A 17,556-nucleotide genomic window follows, 5' to 3' on the forward strand; every position below is an offset into this window, starting at 1 on the left:
CCTGCCGGCAGTGGAGTTGATGGGGAGGCAGTGCCACCGGATGGAGTGGGGGGGTGGCCCCAGCCCTGAAGCGGAAGTGGGGGAGAACGGTAGTGGTGGGCCTGGCCCCAAAGGTGGGGGGGGAGCGGGGCCAGATGCAGGCTGCTGGTCCTGGCTGCCCCCCACCTCCGTCATTTTTGACGGGCAGTTGGCTAGTAGAATGATTAAGACGTAAGTGGGCAGTCTATTTTTTAACCCTTGCCTTTCTGTGTTTTTTAATAATGTTTAGTTCTGGTATGTTCCAGTTGTTTTATTTCTCTCACTTTAGTTTTGTTATTTAGAAATCTATTCTATTTTAAAACTGTTTTAAATGCCTGATGATTTGTGTTAAACATTGCCACTTTATATTAAACTTCTCCATGCTTAAAGCTCTTATGAATCTTGCCCTCGTACCCTGCAGCCTCCGCCTTCCAGTCCCCCAGCCATGCTCTTAAGGTCCTCTATGCTAATTTTATCTCCTTTGGTGTTATAGTCCAAGGTGAATGCTAGGGTCCCAGTATATGCCCATGTCTAGTACACCATAAAAATTAAAGTTCAGTTTAGCATAGAATACATGTTTTTGGTGGTGCATGGAATTCTGTTTATGCATGGAGAGCTCTCTGTATTCTGTTGGAAGATATGTTGGATCCATGTGGGTAGGAGTGAGAGGAGCTCTAAGCCAGGGGGTGTCAACCATGGTTATGTCTACCCCTGGGGGTACTTGAGAAAGCTTTAGTGGGTACATGTGGGTGGGCGGGGATGGAACATTGCCATGCACCATCCCGTGCTGCCTCACAGGCCTGGCTGGACATGGGGGGGTGGGGCAAGCTTGCATGTGTGCGTTTGGCTGTGCACTATCCCCCCTCCCCCCACTCCGTGCCCAGCATCGTGTACTGGGACTGGGGGCTGCCAGCACAGTGCATTCCTACCAGGGATCGGTGCCACCCCCGCACTCTGCATGCTGCTGCTTGCCAACCCCTCCCTGGGGAACACTTTATTAAAAAGGGGGCTGCCGGGACTGTACTCATTAAAACAGGTTAAAAACCCCTGCTCTAAGCAAATAAGGTCTCTGTTGGTAAGGTCCCTGCTATTGAGTCTGAAGGCAGGAAAAGCCTTGGCCAGGCTCTTTATGCCAACACAAATGGTACTTTTTCACTGGTGTAGAGACTGTTGTTGGACAGATAGGATGGGATAACTGTATCTGAAAGAATGTTATTGGCAATATTTGTTTTATTTTTCTGTTTAACAAAAAGAGATGTATTTTAAGTACTAATGTAGATAGGATGAATATTTTGTGTTAGGAGCAAAGCAAATTTATTAAGCTATTTTCTGTTAAATGTTTCTGGTAAAAGATTGAATAATACATAAATGGTACTGAATTTGATGCTCTCTAGCACTTGCTGGTGAAAACACTTGGTATGTTATTCAAATGCCTCCTTTGGTCTTGGAGTACTTGTCAGCAGGTCTCCATTTTAAATTTTAGCCAGAAAGCTGGTTGGATTAAATTTAAGGTTTAAAAAACATCCTCGTTTGAAAGGTGAACCTTGTGTAACAATTTGGCAAAAGAGCACCTAGTTTACAAAGCAGTTGTTACTTATTCCAGTTCAACCATGGAGAAAAATATGTGTAATTCAAATGATACCCTGTAGAAATTATAGGATGGCTTGTGGTATGAAGAATGACAGTTTTCTTGTATGCTCTTGAGTAGAACTCAAGGTTTAGAGGAGCTGATAAGAGTATCTTAAATCTTCCACTGATAACTTCTCAGTGTCTTTCCTATAAATTACAAAATATTTTAATTATTTTCAATATTTTCATATAGTAAAGCCTTCCAACACGCCCAATGTTCGCCGAACAAAAAGAACACGACTAAAACCTCTGGAATATTGGCGAGGAGAGCGTGTCAACTATATGAGTAGACCTTCAGGTATTGCCTCTTAACTCCTATGTTTGCTTGCCTTTGATTCTATACAAAAACAAATGGTTTCTAACTGAGTCATGGTTATTTTATAATTATTAAGTGTTATAAAGCAAAGTATTAGTTGGTGCCAGCCCACTCAAGGCCTCAGGCAGTGACTGTCTTCTTTACCTTATTTCACTCTACCCCCCATAACCTTCACACCCATGGCAGTGTCAGAAGAAAACATTAAAGCTTTTTTATGAGGAAAAAAAAGCTGTCCTTTCTTTAGGTCTGCATGCTGTGTTCCTACCTAAAGAACAGATGGTTTCTTTAAATTTGTATTCCTTTACACCTGCCTGGCCTTGTATAGGTGTTCTCTAGTGGCTTTATAGCACACACCCGGCGCCAGTTCCAGGTGTGCCCCTGGGGCCTAGGCGCTGGGCCTCATTTGCCCCGAAGGATGCCCTGACACTCATCTGCCACGACTTGATCTTCTTTTCTTCAGTGGTGGGGTTCCTTCTCATGGGTTCCCGTGAACCAGGTGCTGTCCTTAGCGGGCATTCTTGTGGCTGTACCTCCCCTATACCCCAGCCATGCACCAGCCCTTAGCATGGCTGGATGATGGGTTGCAGGCCTGTCCCTTGATGTTGTCGCTTGTTCCCTCTCCCTGCCCATTTCTTGTCATCTCTTCACCCAGGAAGGCTGCGGGCGTGAGACCCCCCCCTCGTCACGGTGCCAACTGTTCTCTCAAGGCCTAGAGGTCCACTGAGTTGCCTTGCTTCTTTCCTTTTTGACCTGAGGGGTCACCCAAAGCCTCCCTCTCTGATTTTGGGCTCTTGTGGACTCTCCAAAACAACAGCACAAAAAAAAGGGGAAAAGAAAGGAATAGTTGGGCCATGGAGGTTCAGCCTGCCCCACTCACAAGTCCAGCATCTGGTCCTCAGGATCCCTCAACACTGTCCTCCTAGGCCTGGCTACCCGGCTGAGCTGGGGAGATGCCTCTTTTAATGGAGCTGAGACCCCTCCTGTGGGTCTCCATCTGGCTTCTTGTTGGGCTGCCAACACAGCCCGTGTACAGCTCGGGGAGCAGCCTCACCTCCTGGCTCCGGCATTACTGCTCTCCCCTCCAATCCCTCTTCACCGGCTTTTAAATTAGCCGGTCGGCAGTTTTTGATTGTCATCGGCTGGCACTGCTCCCAGCCAGCAATAAAAGCAGCTGACAAACCGCATGGGCTCCATTCTTTCTGAAAATAGTAAGTAGATAAGTAAATGTTCAGGGCTTTTTGTTTCTTTCTTCAAGCAGGTTAGCCCTGTCTCGGGTCCTGCTGCAGGAGGGTGCCCCTAGGGCCTCTGCTTGTGTCCCCTGGGACACCGTCTTTTAACTGAATGATTCTCTACTGTATGAGATATAAAAGACTAAATGGGACATTAATCGATCTGTGGTCCAATGCAAGGCTGTGTTCCTCACTACATATTATAATCATTCAGTCCCAAATTTTAAATGCTAAGGTGATGGAATTTATCTTGTCAAGGATCATTCCTGGTACTTACTAAATAACAATATGTAAGTCTCATTCTTTGAGAATTGCTATAAATTCTTTACCATTCTTGATTATTACACATTTCACAATTTTTACATTTGTATGTTGTCTTCTTTTAAGTACTACATATTTTATACAAGACCATTTATTCAAAACTTGGTTCCCTTTATTTTAATGAGGGGCAGAGCTTTTTGAAAACTTGGCTATGTGATTTAGGTGCCTAACTTTTCAAAATTCAGTCATAGTAAAGTTTGCTGGGTTGATTTGAAAGTTTTGGCTCACATGTCTTCTTTTTAATCTTACCATATGAAGCTGTCTACCATTCTTGATTATTTTACTTGGTGTTGTCTTGAACTACTTTTGTGTTGTCTACATTTTGGGTAATAAGACACTCAGACTTGAAGAGCATCTTTCTTGGTTTGTTTTAGCAAACGTATATGGCTAGCAGAATGAGATGAAATGGATTTACACATGCTTACCAAAATTGCACTGCCCTTTTTGTCACTGTGTGAAGTTAACTTCTGTCAAATTTGGATTCTGAAATTACTCATGCAGCAGGTCGCTTGCAGCCGTGGTGTTGCCCAGGTTTTCTCTGAGTTGTATGTTTTAGTTAGGGTACTGTGTATTACTTTTAATTCTTTTATCTTCAATCCATGTGAGCATTCCAAAATTAATTTTAACTTAAAGGTTTGTGAATAAGGAAAGGGTTTACTCACATTTTAAATGATACATTTGCTTGGCTGTCCATTAGCATTCATATTGCAATTATAGTCTTAAAAATACAATCAAGTTTGTTAGTCTCTTTATAATTGCATTTTCAAGAAAGCCAGAACAGCTTTTTTGATGATTTTCGTGTCATGTACAGGGAATACTCAGAATACTTCGTTGAAATTAAGTAGGTAAAAGTGAAAGATTTATTGATGACAATTGTGTTCAGATTCTCAGCTGTGGTTAACATGGCTATAATAACTCATTCCAGTAAATCCTTCATGCTCTATACCAAAACATTCTCTATATTATATAGAGATATTTTTAAATCATATATCCAGGAATTCCTACTGTTAACATTCTAATTTTAAATTCTGCATGGTATGAAAAAACTATTGCATTTTTTTTTTTAGCTGCTGCAAGACTACTTATTTTCTCAGCTCTTGTTCTTCATCTTTGGACCAGATAAGGGAAGCTAAATTTTAAGTGGTTTTGTTTCACTGTAAACAGAGGCTTCCAAGCGTGTTACGGAGTGGTGCAAAGTTGGTCCTACCAAACAATCCAGTGGTACACTGCACAGTGTGAAAGGGAATTTTTTGATGTCTAATCCCAAACTAAGAAATAGAAATGATTTTACTTTTGAATGGCATTTCCAGATGCACCTGTAGCTTTACAAAGGGTTGTGATTATGCTAAATTTTCTTATAAACTGCTGATTCTAAACCAGAATGCTCTGAAAACATGACTAAGTTTTTCCCTTTGATAGATATTTTAAAAATTATCTTTACATAGTAATTATCTTTATTTGATTTTTTTTCTCTTTTAGGAGGCTTTGTCATTGCTGGAGTAGTGCGTCCAGTATCACCCGAAAAAGTCAAAAGGAAGAGAAATCACCATATTCAGAAAACAAGTACAAACACCCATATGTATTCTGTTTTTTATGTCAACAATTTAAAGAATACAGTATTCAGCAGGGGTTTAAAACATGCACTGAGTTAGCTTGATATCCCTGTCAGTGTCCAAGTAGGGTGGAAACATGTAAGAAAAATGTGCTAATCAAACTCTTAACTAACATGAAAAACACAACTTTTACCTTTAGTTTGGATTGTGTCATATATATGTTGATGTTAAATTTAGTCTTTTAAAAAATGTACTAGATTATCATGGCCAATACTCAGTGTACAGAAAACTTGAACTTCATATGGTTTGAAAGGAAGGGGTAGAAGGAGGAATGCATAATGGTTTGGGAGGTCCTTAGTGCAGTTGTCAACAAAAATGAAGCATGGGTTTTTTTTCCCTCTTTACTAGCCCATCAGTTGACGTACTTTAAAGTCACCTATTAAAGTAGTTTACTTGTAGATAATGTTGCCAAGCATTTCATTAACATATACTCTAAAGGTCAGCCCAAAACATGGTGAGCAATATTTTGAAAAGCTGTATACTAGGAAAACACGTTAACATTTTTAACTAGCAGTGTTAGACACAGTTTTGTTCATAACACAGAGAAGGCCATTTCTGATTTTGCTAAATATTCTGATTTTGCTTGATATTCTTCTGAAATATTTTAGGAGGTCCATCTGCTGAAAACGTTGAGCTTAGAAAACATCTATACACATGCTCGTGGTGGGGGAGGGCACTTTAATTACAGCAGCTCTGAGGGCATGTATACACGTGATCCAGGGTGGAGTGGTGAGGGGCACTTTAATTAGAGTGGATGAGAGCCTCTCTAATTAAAGCCCCTGCAATGCTATGTTTATTCAGAGTCCTACGCTTTAAAATGGCAGCAGGGGCGCTTTACAGCTTGTTCAAAGAACTTTACTTAAAGCCTACCCCCTGTCACCATTTTGAAACATGAATTTTGAAACATTTTGAAACATGACACTGAATGCACATGACATAGTGGCTGCTGGAGCACACTAATTAGCATGCTTCAGTGGACTTGATTAATCAAGTCTGCTCTGTCATGTATAGATGTTCAGAGTATTGATGGTCCTGGGTGGGATCTGGCACTTCTGGTGTGGAAGGAGTAGTTACCAGTTTTATGGAGAATCCAATTAAGTGTTTAGGGAGCCATTTATCCCTTAATGCATAAGGACAAGTCCAATGAGAAATGGTGTCTTCAAAGTACTGTTATTAAAGGTAATTCCCTTTTATTAGGGGAATATGTCTTTCCATATTTCTGTATATTTAAAGTCAGTGAAAAGAAGTATTTATACATTTATATTATAAAATGTCTGAGATCTAGTGATGCCGTTACAATGTCTAAACTTGGTTTAAAAATGTACTGGACCAGAATCAATTTTTTACACTTTCCTTTTTCAGAACATGATAGAGTTGAAGATTTGGATATTTCCTTGGGAGATGCTTCTAAGCCAACTGCTGTATGGGACCCAGCAGTTAATGGAGAGGTTCTTTTGGGTAGGTTGCTAAATGGAGCTGGCAAGAGTGCAGAAAATACATTATTGGGAAGGAAACTCCAATGACTTGGAGAGAGGCTGAGAAGTCAGTCTTCCTTTTTCAGGGAACAGTCTGGGGGGAGCCACAAAGACGAAGAGAAATACACGACCTATAGAATTTCTCAATAGGCCACCCAATCTAACATTTTGTAGCATGTTGCACTGAGTTGTGTGTGTGGTTTTAAGAAATATGAGAATTTACTGAATGTTAAACTCATTACATGTGGATATTAATGTTTATCTTCTGGCAATTTTGTTTTTTCTACAGAGTGTATTAGCACTGGACATAATCATTCCTACTTCTTTAAAGATGAGTCAGTGGAAATATATAAACACCTGAATACATCTGTTTTTGCTACTGGTAAACTGATCTTGAAACCACTTAAAGAAAAGGGGTACCAGTTTATCCACATGGATAAAATAGTAAGTATGCCTGTTTGTTTAGTAGAATTGCATACTGAAAGGATTTTGTGCCTTAATTTTAACTGTTCTAAATAATATTTAATATTGGAATTTGGTCTTTATTTTGATTTTTTTCCCCCTTATATTGTGTAAACATGCACTCGAGTAAGGAAGCTGCTTATTGGGTACTGGGATTTTAGTGTACACATACTGTATTTATTCGAATACAAGACTCAGGTTTTTTTCTTGAATCAGCATGTGGGGAGGGGAAAGCCCCTTCTCTTGCATGCAAGGAAACATCATTAAATACAGCGTCTCTTATTTAAATTGCTGCCAAAAGCAACATGTGGTCAGTAATGGAAACCAGCTATGGAGTTGTTTAAATGTGCTTCTGTATTTCATTTCAACACTTGAGCATGACCATAAAACACAAAACCCACAATGAACAAACATGTTGATGGGACCCTGCCATAAGGAGAGTTTAGTGCAGTGAATCTGAATAAAATATATGGTAGTTGCAATTGTTCTCAGTCCCCCTCAGTACCAACTCTTTTTCAAGTCTTGAAAACATTTTGACTTCCTCTTTACTCCCACAGCTGAGCTGTGCCTTTCTTTTCTATTTCCAATGATTCCTGTTTCTTCAGCAGCCTTAAAAGTCTGGCAAACATCACCAAATGGAGCCCCAAACAGTTCACCTAGAATCCCTCTTTCACCACTCTCTCTTAGCCATATGATAAATGTTGCCCTGCCCTCTGAGGTGGGATCTGGACCAGGTTGCTCTGCCTTTTCTGCATATAAATTTTTGGAGGATCCTGGAACTCGTGACAAACACCTGGTTCCAGTCATAAATGAGAGCCTAATTAGCACATGGATCCTTTGTGGGGTGTGCAGTGCTGAGCTGTGGGGTCATCATGGCTTGAAATGCTGTTGACTCTGCTGGGGCTCCACCCAGTGAATAAGCATCGTGGCTTTTGACTAATATCATGCATGCAAATTGGACAAGAAGTTGGCAAATACAGACCCTTACTCAAAATCGTAAGAAGAAGAAAGATGCAGTGGTTTGGACATGTAACAAGAAGGCCCGGCACCCTTACCAACACCATTCTGCAGGATGCTGTGGATAGATGAAGAGGAGGTGGAAGACCTAGAACAAGCTGGATCACCTGTTGGATCAAAGACTGGACAGGATTAAAACTGACTGATTGTACAAGGATTGTAAAAACAAACAAACAAACAAAAAAAACACAAAAAAATCTGGGAAGAATGGAGGAAAGTTATTGCTACATCAAAGGTTTCCCAACACTTGATGCGGCCTTGGGACTGACTTGACTTAATATCATGCATAGTTTATACTATGGACAAATAAGTTAAAAAATGATGCTCAAAAATATGTTTATACGTGTTAAAACTTGAAGCAGTTTAAAAAAAGGAAATGCATCAGTGCCTGATGAACTAAGTCTATGGTACTAGATGCAAATTACAACAGCTATGTTTATTTCAAGGTCGGTGTTTTTTAAATTTGCCTCACCTTTCATGTGCTTGGGGAGAACAGGCTGTGACAGTAGGCTGGGGGGAGGAAGGGGAAGAATTTGTGGGTGCAAAGGGCAAGGAGGCCACCTGACCCTCCCCCAGATGGATTTTCCCTGTTGTAGCAGTGGGAGGGGGATAAATTCAAGGCATACCTCCAATAATTAGATTCTATACCTGGAAAGTTATAAGAGTTATAAATTTTCTATATATAGAATCTAGTTATTGGGGATGTCTTTGTATATTCAGGTCATCTTATATTCGAGTAAATACAGTAATACCAAAGACTTTGGTCTGCATTGGTATTGATGGGGGAGGAGGGAGAAGTGTGCATCCACAGGATCCAGAGCAGTTTCCCCCCATCCCCCTTGCCATTGCACTTGGGGCAGCCAAGCATCTGGGGCCTGGCCTAGCTGCCATCCCAGCCTGCGGGTGTGTGTAGGGGGCAGCTTGGCCCTCCCATGAGTCCAGGCTGCATGGGTGGGCAGCTGGGGTTGAACTATTGCTCCTCCCCCCACCCTTCCTGCACAACCCAGCTGTTAGAGAGCTTCTGAAGGGTGCCCCCAGGGCTGAAAGCACCTCAGCCCAAGGTTATCCCTGTCCCCCACAGTCTTGCAGCCCCTCTAGAAGGAGGTTGGCAGCATAATGGATCTGAAATGGGGTGCCCCTCAGTTGGATGATGTTAGAGAGAGGTGCCCTGACTGGGAAAAAAAAAGTCATGAACTGTTGCACCAGTGGCTTGGAGTTGAAGCAGTAAATATGCAAGAAGCTTCATTAGGGTTTAGATTCTGGGAGGCTTTGGGTAGGGAGGATCCTTGCTCAGAACAACGGGGCTGGACCTGATCTCATGAGGTCTCTTCCAGCCCTAAACTTCTGTGAATCTGTGAAGTGCAAGGATGTACTTTGTGTACAAGTGATCACTACTGCTCTGAAAGAAAAAGCATTTTGCTAACAGACTCTATGGCTTTAACTTGTAAAGGCTTTCCATGTGGTTCATGGGAGAGTTATTTTTACTTTGCACGAGACATCGTATCATCTGTCTACAGGAGATTTCTTCTATGTTCCAGCGGGTAAGTACATCTTAAAAATAATTTATTGCCAAGGGACCAGGCTGAAGGGGAAATGCAAGGAACTGCATTAGAGGTGAAGGAGTAAGTGGGGGTGGGGGTGAAGAATTAGGGTAATGATTCTTTTTAATATTTTAGGTGAGGGGCCAAAACACCTTATGCCCAGGAAGTTTTAGACAAATGCTGGCTCCCATACCCTGGGTTAAGCACTTGTCCTTATCTGGGCAATTCTATTTTTCTATAGAATTTGTGAAGATCAAATATTGTGTATATAATCTGCCCCTTTAATAGACCGGAGGAATATTTTACATCTTGTCACACAAAGATTACTAGTCAAATCTTCCAGTTCCAATTGATGCTATGTGGGGAGAAGATTATTTCCCTTAAAAAAACAGTTCCCCTGCCTTGGTTAGGCCTTGGCACCTGCACCTCACCTCAGCATCCAGTATGCATAGCTGTCTAAATTTTCAGTGTTTACTTCTCCCAACCATTTGTGATCCTTTAGATGTGAATAACCTTTGTTCTTTCCTGTGGTATCATTTACCTTCTTTGCCTGGTTTCTATACAAGGGTATAGAAATATATCCATATCAAACATCATAACTTCATGCAAATATTCAAATAACAAGACTAGGCAGCCTATCTTTAGTTGCTTAGAGTCACAAAACACTGTAGCTGTGAACTTAATTCAGGGACATGTGCATTACATTCCATGAACACTTCAAATATAGTGGGTTCATTACACTTGGTCTGCACATTAACTGTTTTTTAGATAGTTCTTAATTTCTGTTCCTGCTAGCTCAAAGGTTCTCAACCACCAGGCTGCAGCCTGGTAGCAGGCCACGAAGGCTTGGCTGCTAGTCTGCAATATGCTGGTCCACAGTTGCTTCTGATCCATAGTTTGCTGGTCTGCAGTATACAAAAGGTTGGGAACTGCTGTGCTAGCTGGCAGGTCCCAAGTGGACACCTGCAGACTACTCTGATAGGTTGAGTACAGGTTTTAACCCCTTGATGTCTTAATTTTTCTTTGTGTGAAAATCACAGTTATAGTAATGCTTTTTTATGGCTGTTGAAGTATGGGATTCAACCTCTTTGCTTTCACTAAGATAAAACACCCTTCATTGCACATCTTTTTCGAGTTATTCTAAATTGATGTCAAAATAAGTAATTGCAGATACAGTTTTTTTCCTTCTAACTGCTAGTAAACATGAAACAAATTGAGACTATTTGAAGACTTGTGAGATCTGTCTAAAATTATGGATAAAATGCCACATAAATTGTCATTCTGAGAGTTCAGAATGCACATAGGACAAGTTAAATTATACTTGACAGTTTTGTTATAATATTCTAAAACAGCAAATAGCTTCAGATGAGATCTTTTTGTGCTTATAGGAAATGCATACAACATACGCAACCTCCTGAATGAAGATAGTATTCTTATTTTTACGCAGCTGAAAGGAGAAAGGTGAGCAAAATACATTTGTATATTAGCTTAGATATGTATATCTAAAATTTGTGTAGTGTCATTTTTTTACATTGAAGAACTAGGGAATAGAAGACATTTTATTGTGTCCTGCTAAACATTTACATTGGGGAAATATATTCTAGCTGAAATACCAAAAGGGGGTGCAGGAGTGGTTGCTGATAACCTCTGCTGAGTAGCTTGTTTCAGTGTTGGCCCATTTTCAAATAGGAAGAATATACCAAGTGGTGTGTCCTAGGTGTCTTGTCATGGATCTAGTTCTATTCAATATTTTCATTAGTTACTTAGATCAGGGCTGTCCTGCTTTGAAGCTCCTTGGGGTTACATTCGCAGGACCTTCACGCTGCCTGGGCTGCACCAGTTACAGCTTGTGGACACCGGCTTCTCCCTCCCCAGTGCAATGTGCACTTGTGTGAATGTTGCCCCCATCTCCTGTGGCCCCAAAACCCTTCCCTAGGCATGGCCCTGGATTCACCCTCAGCTCCCTGTGCTGCCACACTGTTTTATCCCCTGGGACAAAGGCAGGAAGTGGCAGCCTGAGGAGGTGAGAGCCTGGAGAACTGTGGCTGCTGTTGTTGTTGGAGTGAGGGGAACAGCAGCCAAGGAGCTGTGCATTAATCCCTTGTGGGTTGTATGCAGCGTCTGAGCTGCCAGTTGGATAACCCTGACTTAGATGATGGAGAGAAATGCGTAGAATTTACGGATAGCACAAAACTATATTGTACTATATAATTATATACACCTATAATGTAAATTCAATTGCACTATAATTGTATGTAATGATCTGTACAAACATACAGTACAATTTCATAACAACTGTTTTTAACTATGAACAGCAGGATTTTTTTTTCTCCATTACAGTGTAGCAAATTGACTAAGTCTGTTGGACCAACCCCTGTTTTTTCATGAACTTGTCCCTTGGTTCATTTTACTGAGATTGTACTGTAGGTATGTTCCTAATCCAAAAGGGGAGGCTAAGATTCACCAAAAAACCCCCAAAAGAAGACTGATCTGGCTCCCAAGTATTTTGATCCTTGAAACTGTTGAGCACCAATAACTCCTTTTGACTTCAGTTGCCATGCTCTCTATTAGTCAAGTATACACTTGAATGACTTCCACAAGATGTAAATTGAGAGCTTTAAACTCAAGTTGAAACACTGGGATTCTGAAGTAAAAGGGTAGAGATCCTGTGTATGATTTTGCATACACACAGGATTGTTGAAAAAAGATTATGACCAGGGATCCTGTTTTCTCTGTTTAAAATTGCAAGTTCTCTGATTAAAAATGCAAATTTATGATTAAAAAAATCCCAAAACCCACGTTTGTTCATGATTATATACAGTGGCATTTCATTTTATAGGTATCAATTGAATAGTGTTTTATTGACATATTTACAATTTTAGAGCACTTTGGAAGCCTACCAGTGCCTCAATCACTATAATGAAATAACTTTGAAATACCTATACATTTTGGTATGTGATTTGGGGCTTTTTAGCAGGGAAAAATCAGAGCTCCCTATACCCTCTTTGCTCACCAGGATATGAGTCCTGCTGCGTCTGTCCATCCACCCCTCTCCTTTCCCACTGCTTTGTGCCACTGAGCACCCCTGACGTGCCAGTGACCTGCCCATGCCATTGCCCTTCGCTCTCCACCCACAGCCCCCTGGGCCCTGCTGGTGCTTTTCACTCCCTACCCACAGCCCCTCACCCTCAAGGCCTTCCAGAGGGGGCCCTCAGCTGCCAGGGCTGTGGGGCCAGGGATCTAGGTCCATAGCCCCCTGTCCCCTGCAACAGCGCCTGAGCCCCAGCTGCCACATGTGGGAGGCAGCAGCTGCTGTGGTGCAGCTGAGTGCAGAGCCTGGTTCTCTCTTTCCACAGGGCTTCTGCAGCCCAGCAGGTGGGACCTGGCACAGCAGGGTCGCTGGTGGCTACAGCACCAAGCTTCCCCAGCCCACTCTGCCCTGCCACATTGAGCCTTGCCCGCTGGGCTGCTATGACCCCGGGGTGGGGTGGGCAGCAGGGCTCTCCTGCTCTCCCCAGCCCCTTGCTGGCTGGAACTCTGCTAGCCTACAAGTGAAAACCTACTGTTTCTTGTGTTTTTCTCCTTTAAAGGAGAAAATCTGGGTTTTACTGTGTTTTTCTGTGGCGAATGGAAAACCCGAATCCCTGCTTATGACAATTCAGTGCATGAATACTGTATTAATTTTTAAAATCCTATCTTGAATAAGAACTCCAAAGGTTTGAAGTGTAGCATATGGCTTATGCCAGATTGTCTGTGCCTACTCCATCTCTTCCTAGAATCATACATGTTGTATTGTTACTAGAGGATACAGAGAATTCTCTGATTTTTTTTTTCCATGCTCTTTCAAGTTTAAAATACATTGCTTCAACAAACTAGATAATAGTAATTGGTTATGTTTGTTGGACAGTGCTTTTATATAGTAGACTTTCTGAAAAAAAGAGCATTTTACTTGTCATAGCAGATATATTAGTCCTTTTGTTATCCCAGTGTCATTGGTAATAGCGATCACAATTGTCCGCCTAACTTCCATGTCAATGCACTGTAATACATCCCAAGGGAGAGTATGTTAGCGGAGATAAAAGTTGTCAGCTCAGGCTGCCTCTGAATGTGTCTGTCTGCTGTAACAACTATATTTTCTTCTGGCAGTTCAGTTCTGGCTTTCACCGTTCCTTTTTTGAAAAAGGGAAATTAGGTCTATCCTATGCTGCTTGACAAATTACCTGCATTATAATTAATGAACCTTCACTTTACTGGTCACCTCTGTAGCCCTTCTCCATTCAGTAACTTTCTAACAGCTGGACTTTTTCTAAGTGTTGGAATAGAGATTTCTGAATGTGTTGGAATAGAGATTTCATTTTAATTGTTTAGAAATGTGGTCATGCTGCATGCTGAGGCCCCTCATGTTCTTATCAGTTTTTTCTTTTTTAAATCTCAGAAAAATTAGAATTTATTTGTCAGGTTGACAGAATTGAAGGTAAAATAAACCATTAAAATAAAAGGTACAGATGAAAACACAAATGCTTAGGTTAGCTCTTATCATGAACCTTTAAATATACTTGAGGGACCTCTTGTTACTGTCCCTTGTTAGGAGTCCTGTCTAACACTGAAAGTTGAAATGGTCAAATACAAGCATACTTTCACAGGTATCAGTGTCCTATGGACCTTAACCAAGCATGTTGACTTTCAAGCAAAGAGTATCTCTATTAATTTTATTTAATGGCCTGGGATTTACATTCCAGCAATACATTTACATGTCAGCAATCTTGGATCTGTTTTATTAACCTTAGAGGCAGTGTTCTGCCTGAATATAAAGATGTGAATGGGATGCAAGTCATTGAATTACTGGGCACGCTCTTGTCTTGTATAAGATACATTCTTATCCATTTGCCATAGATTTAAATACTAGTGTATTTTAGTTATCTGATGACATATTTAGACTTTTTCTGTATGGGTTTGATCCATTTAGTATTAGTCCTGCTTCACTGTCGTTAAGCAATTTAACTACCCAAAACCAAGTTTATTCTGAATTTAAGACAGCCCATCAATTATTAGATTCTATACATGGAGACTATACATTTGTTATTTTCCCTTCATAGAATCTAATTTTTGCAGGGTTTTTTCAAATTCATGTGTAATTATCACCACTACCACCCCCGCCTCCACTGCTGCAGGGAGCAGGCAGCTGAGGAGGCAATGGACAGACAGGTGGTGAGGGAGCTGTGGAGAAGCAGAGGGTGGAGGTATCAAGCAGCCTGTCTCATGTCCCACAAACGCCTGCCCCTCAGTGCCTGCTTCCCTCTGTGCCCCTGCAACTTGCCAGGCTGGAGCAGGGACAAAACAGTGCTGGAGCTGGTGGGGGAGATGGGGAGGACAGGACAGGCAGAGCTGTGGAGAGGGGAAGATGGATGAGCGTAGAGGTTGCTGGGTTTGGCCTGGAGTTGGACCTTCACCTCCTCCCCCCATACTTGAATCCAAGATGAGCCCCCCCACCCCCACCCCATGTTAAATTAATAATTGAAAAACAAAATGCCTTGGATTCAATTAAATTCATATACCAAATTAAATGTCAGTTAGTTGTGAAAATGACTAGTTATAATTTTAAAATGTGAAAGTGTTTGGGTATTACTTTATTACTTCATTTGGGTGGAGTTTCATTACTATGACTTTACTAGATACTTTACTATTACTATGTACTTTATTAACTATCACGATCAACATTTATTTCCAACTCATCTGAAAAATTTACAGGTAGAGGGAATAGGTGTTGCTTGTAGTATTAGTTGCTTAACACATTCTATTATTAGACTGTTTATAGTTGCTCTTTGGCAGATTTTAACAGTTTGAGTTTTTTCCCTGCCTTGCGTTGAACTACTTTTTTGAAAGTCTCAGCAAAAAATGGCTGATCTATTGCTGGGAATACAATGGTGGGGTGGGGGAGAAGTTCTATAATCTGCTTTTTGGAGCAGGAGGGTGAATTTTATGAAGGGTATTGTTCTGAGGTTAGAGGGATATCATTTTCTGTCTTGAGGAAAGGTCATCCAGTTTGTAAGTCTCAAGCCGTTATTTGATTATGCTTAGTAAGCTTGTTGTGGGCCCTATCTGAAACTCTGAATATTGGATATAGTCTCTGCCCTGTAGGGAGTTTCTTGTCAGGTTTTGCATTGTAAATTGGTAAGGCAGCACTTGCAGAATGCCTTTTGGCTTGGAGGCAGAGTTCTAGACAAAGCAAAACAGAGTTTACTGGTTGTTTCAGTTTTTCCACTAACTGTTCATAATTCCATGAATATTTTTACCTTTTTTGAATGTGTTCATGCTCACATCTTTTACATGTGAAGTACCTTTAGATCTTAAATACTTTTCCTTCCATTTTGTAGACAAACTGATAAGTTGCAGGTGGATACAATCAACTATTAATAAACTGCAGATACCTAATGTGATGCATCCTAATTCTTCACTTAGCTATACTACACCAGCTTTCAGAAAGAACATTAGTATAGTAAAATCCCTGTTTTCTGACATTCTACTAGCTGGCATACTATATTAACCAGCACTGCCACCATCCACACCCCACGCTGCTACCTGCAAGCCTCTGGCTCTGGTATTCTTATATAACCAGCATTTTTACATCACCGGCACCTGGTATTCCCTGCTCATGCTGGATAATGGAGATTTTACGGTACGTTTGTATAGTTTTGTAATCACTAGACCTTCTTCCATCTCTACCCTACCCCTGAACCAAATGTAGATCTACTGTGGATTCTCAACATCTTTCTTCTAGGTCAGTGGCTCCTAACCTTTTTAGGCTCAAGGCATCTGTAATAGGGGGCCTTCTTGGGACTGATTTTCCTTTGGCCCGCCCACCTGTTCTGGGCTAACCACCTGCCTTCTCTCCTGCCATGCCTTGTTGTTAATTAATTAATTCATGTTAATTAAGTGGGAGGCTGCCCATGCCAGGGGGTGCTATCTTGCCCTGATGCCAGGGGTTGCTATCTGCAGCTCCGTTCCTCCCCTACACCGCAGCCCAAGCCTCACAGATGGCATTGAGATGTTACCAACATCACCGGCCCCACACTGGGCTCCAGAATCCTGCTATTTGAACCCCACCTGGATCCTTCTATTAAGGTGGCCCATTCCACCTTCATTCCAGGCTACATAGCTCCCTGAGCTGCTTCCCCCTTATGAGTGTGGTCCCCCCGGGGACCTTTGACTCTACTGGCCCTGGCCCATCTCCAGGCCAGTTGGAGCCCTAGGCCCTCAGCTTTTGGGTGTTCCTTGCAGTGGGCCACTGGCCCTTCCGGTCCCGGTCCCAGCCCCAGCTTGGACCAGTCGGGGGAATGTCAAGACAGGTTTGAGTCTATGGCCCCACTCTCTCACTGGGGTCCACCTTCCAGACCCTACAAGGGGGTAACCCACCCGGTTGTGGGAGCTGGGATTAAGGTGCCCAGACCCGCCTTTCAATAGGGTGGTACCTGGCCTGGCATTTCCTGGGGGCTCCTGCGCCACTGAGAGCCCCACCAGGCCACCCACTCCCGGCAGGGTGCAGTTTTAGGTCATGCCCAGGACCAGGAGCCTTCTGACCATCCCCTACAGCTCCTCCTTTACCTCTAGATGATACCAGCAGCCCTACAGCCAGGCGATGTTGTTGCCTTGCCTTCCAGCTCAAAATGCCCTGTTTATATGGGCAGCCCTGAATCCAGAATGGCTGCCCTCATTAGGCACCTGCCGGCTGCTGTCTTCAGGCCCTTAAAGTGGCAGGCACAAACAGTGCCCTGCCACAGCATCTCTCCATAACTTTTGTGAATTGAGTGGCACCCAGTCTCAGAAGCTAACTTGGTTATTACAGTGCTTATTTTCTTGCAGAGCGGCTGGACAAATGGCCGGGCAAGGACTCACCCTGAATCTGTGCTTGTCTCCTCACACCTGGCTTATTTCCTT

At 42.1% G+C, this 17,556-nt stretch overlaps 1 protein-coding gene across 3 annotated transcripts in view; it reads left to right on the forward strand.

Annotated features, from left to right (window-relative positions):
* The window catches only part of CENPC (centromere protein C), a 70,202-nt gene that overhangs the window by 30,448 nt on the left and 22,198 nt on the right, over positions 1-17,556 (forward strand). For all 3 annotated transcript variants that reach the window (XM_019534203.1, XM_019534205.1, XM_019534204.1), the window contains exons 13-18: positions 1,841-1,945; positions 4,993-5,076; positions 6,489-6,584; positions 6,891-7,045; positions 9,531-9,621; positions 11,010-11,082. In XM_019534203.1, the coding sequence (XP_019389748.1) occupies positions 1,841-1,945; positions 4,993-5,076; positions 6,489-6,584; positions 6,891-7,045; positions 9,531-9,621; positions 11,010-11,082 (604 nt within the window). The remainder of the gene's footprint in view (positions 1-1,840; positions 1,946-4,992; positions 5,077-6,488; positions 6,585-6,890; positions 7,046-9,530; positions 9,622-11,009; positions 11,083-17,556) is intronic.

Source organism: Crocodylus porosus, unplaced genomic scaffold (assembly GCF_001723895.1).
Source record: "Crocodylus porosus isolate Cpor-Errol unplaced genomic scaffold, CroPor_comp1, whole genome shotgun sequence".
NCBI lineage: Eukaryota > Metazoa > Chordata > Crocodylia > Crocodylidae > Crocodylus > Crocodylus porosus.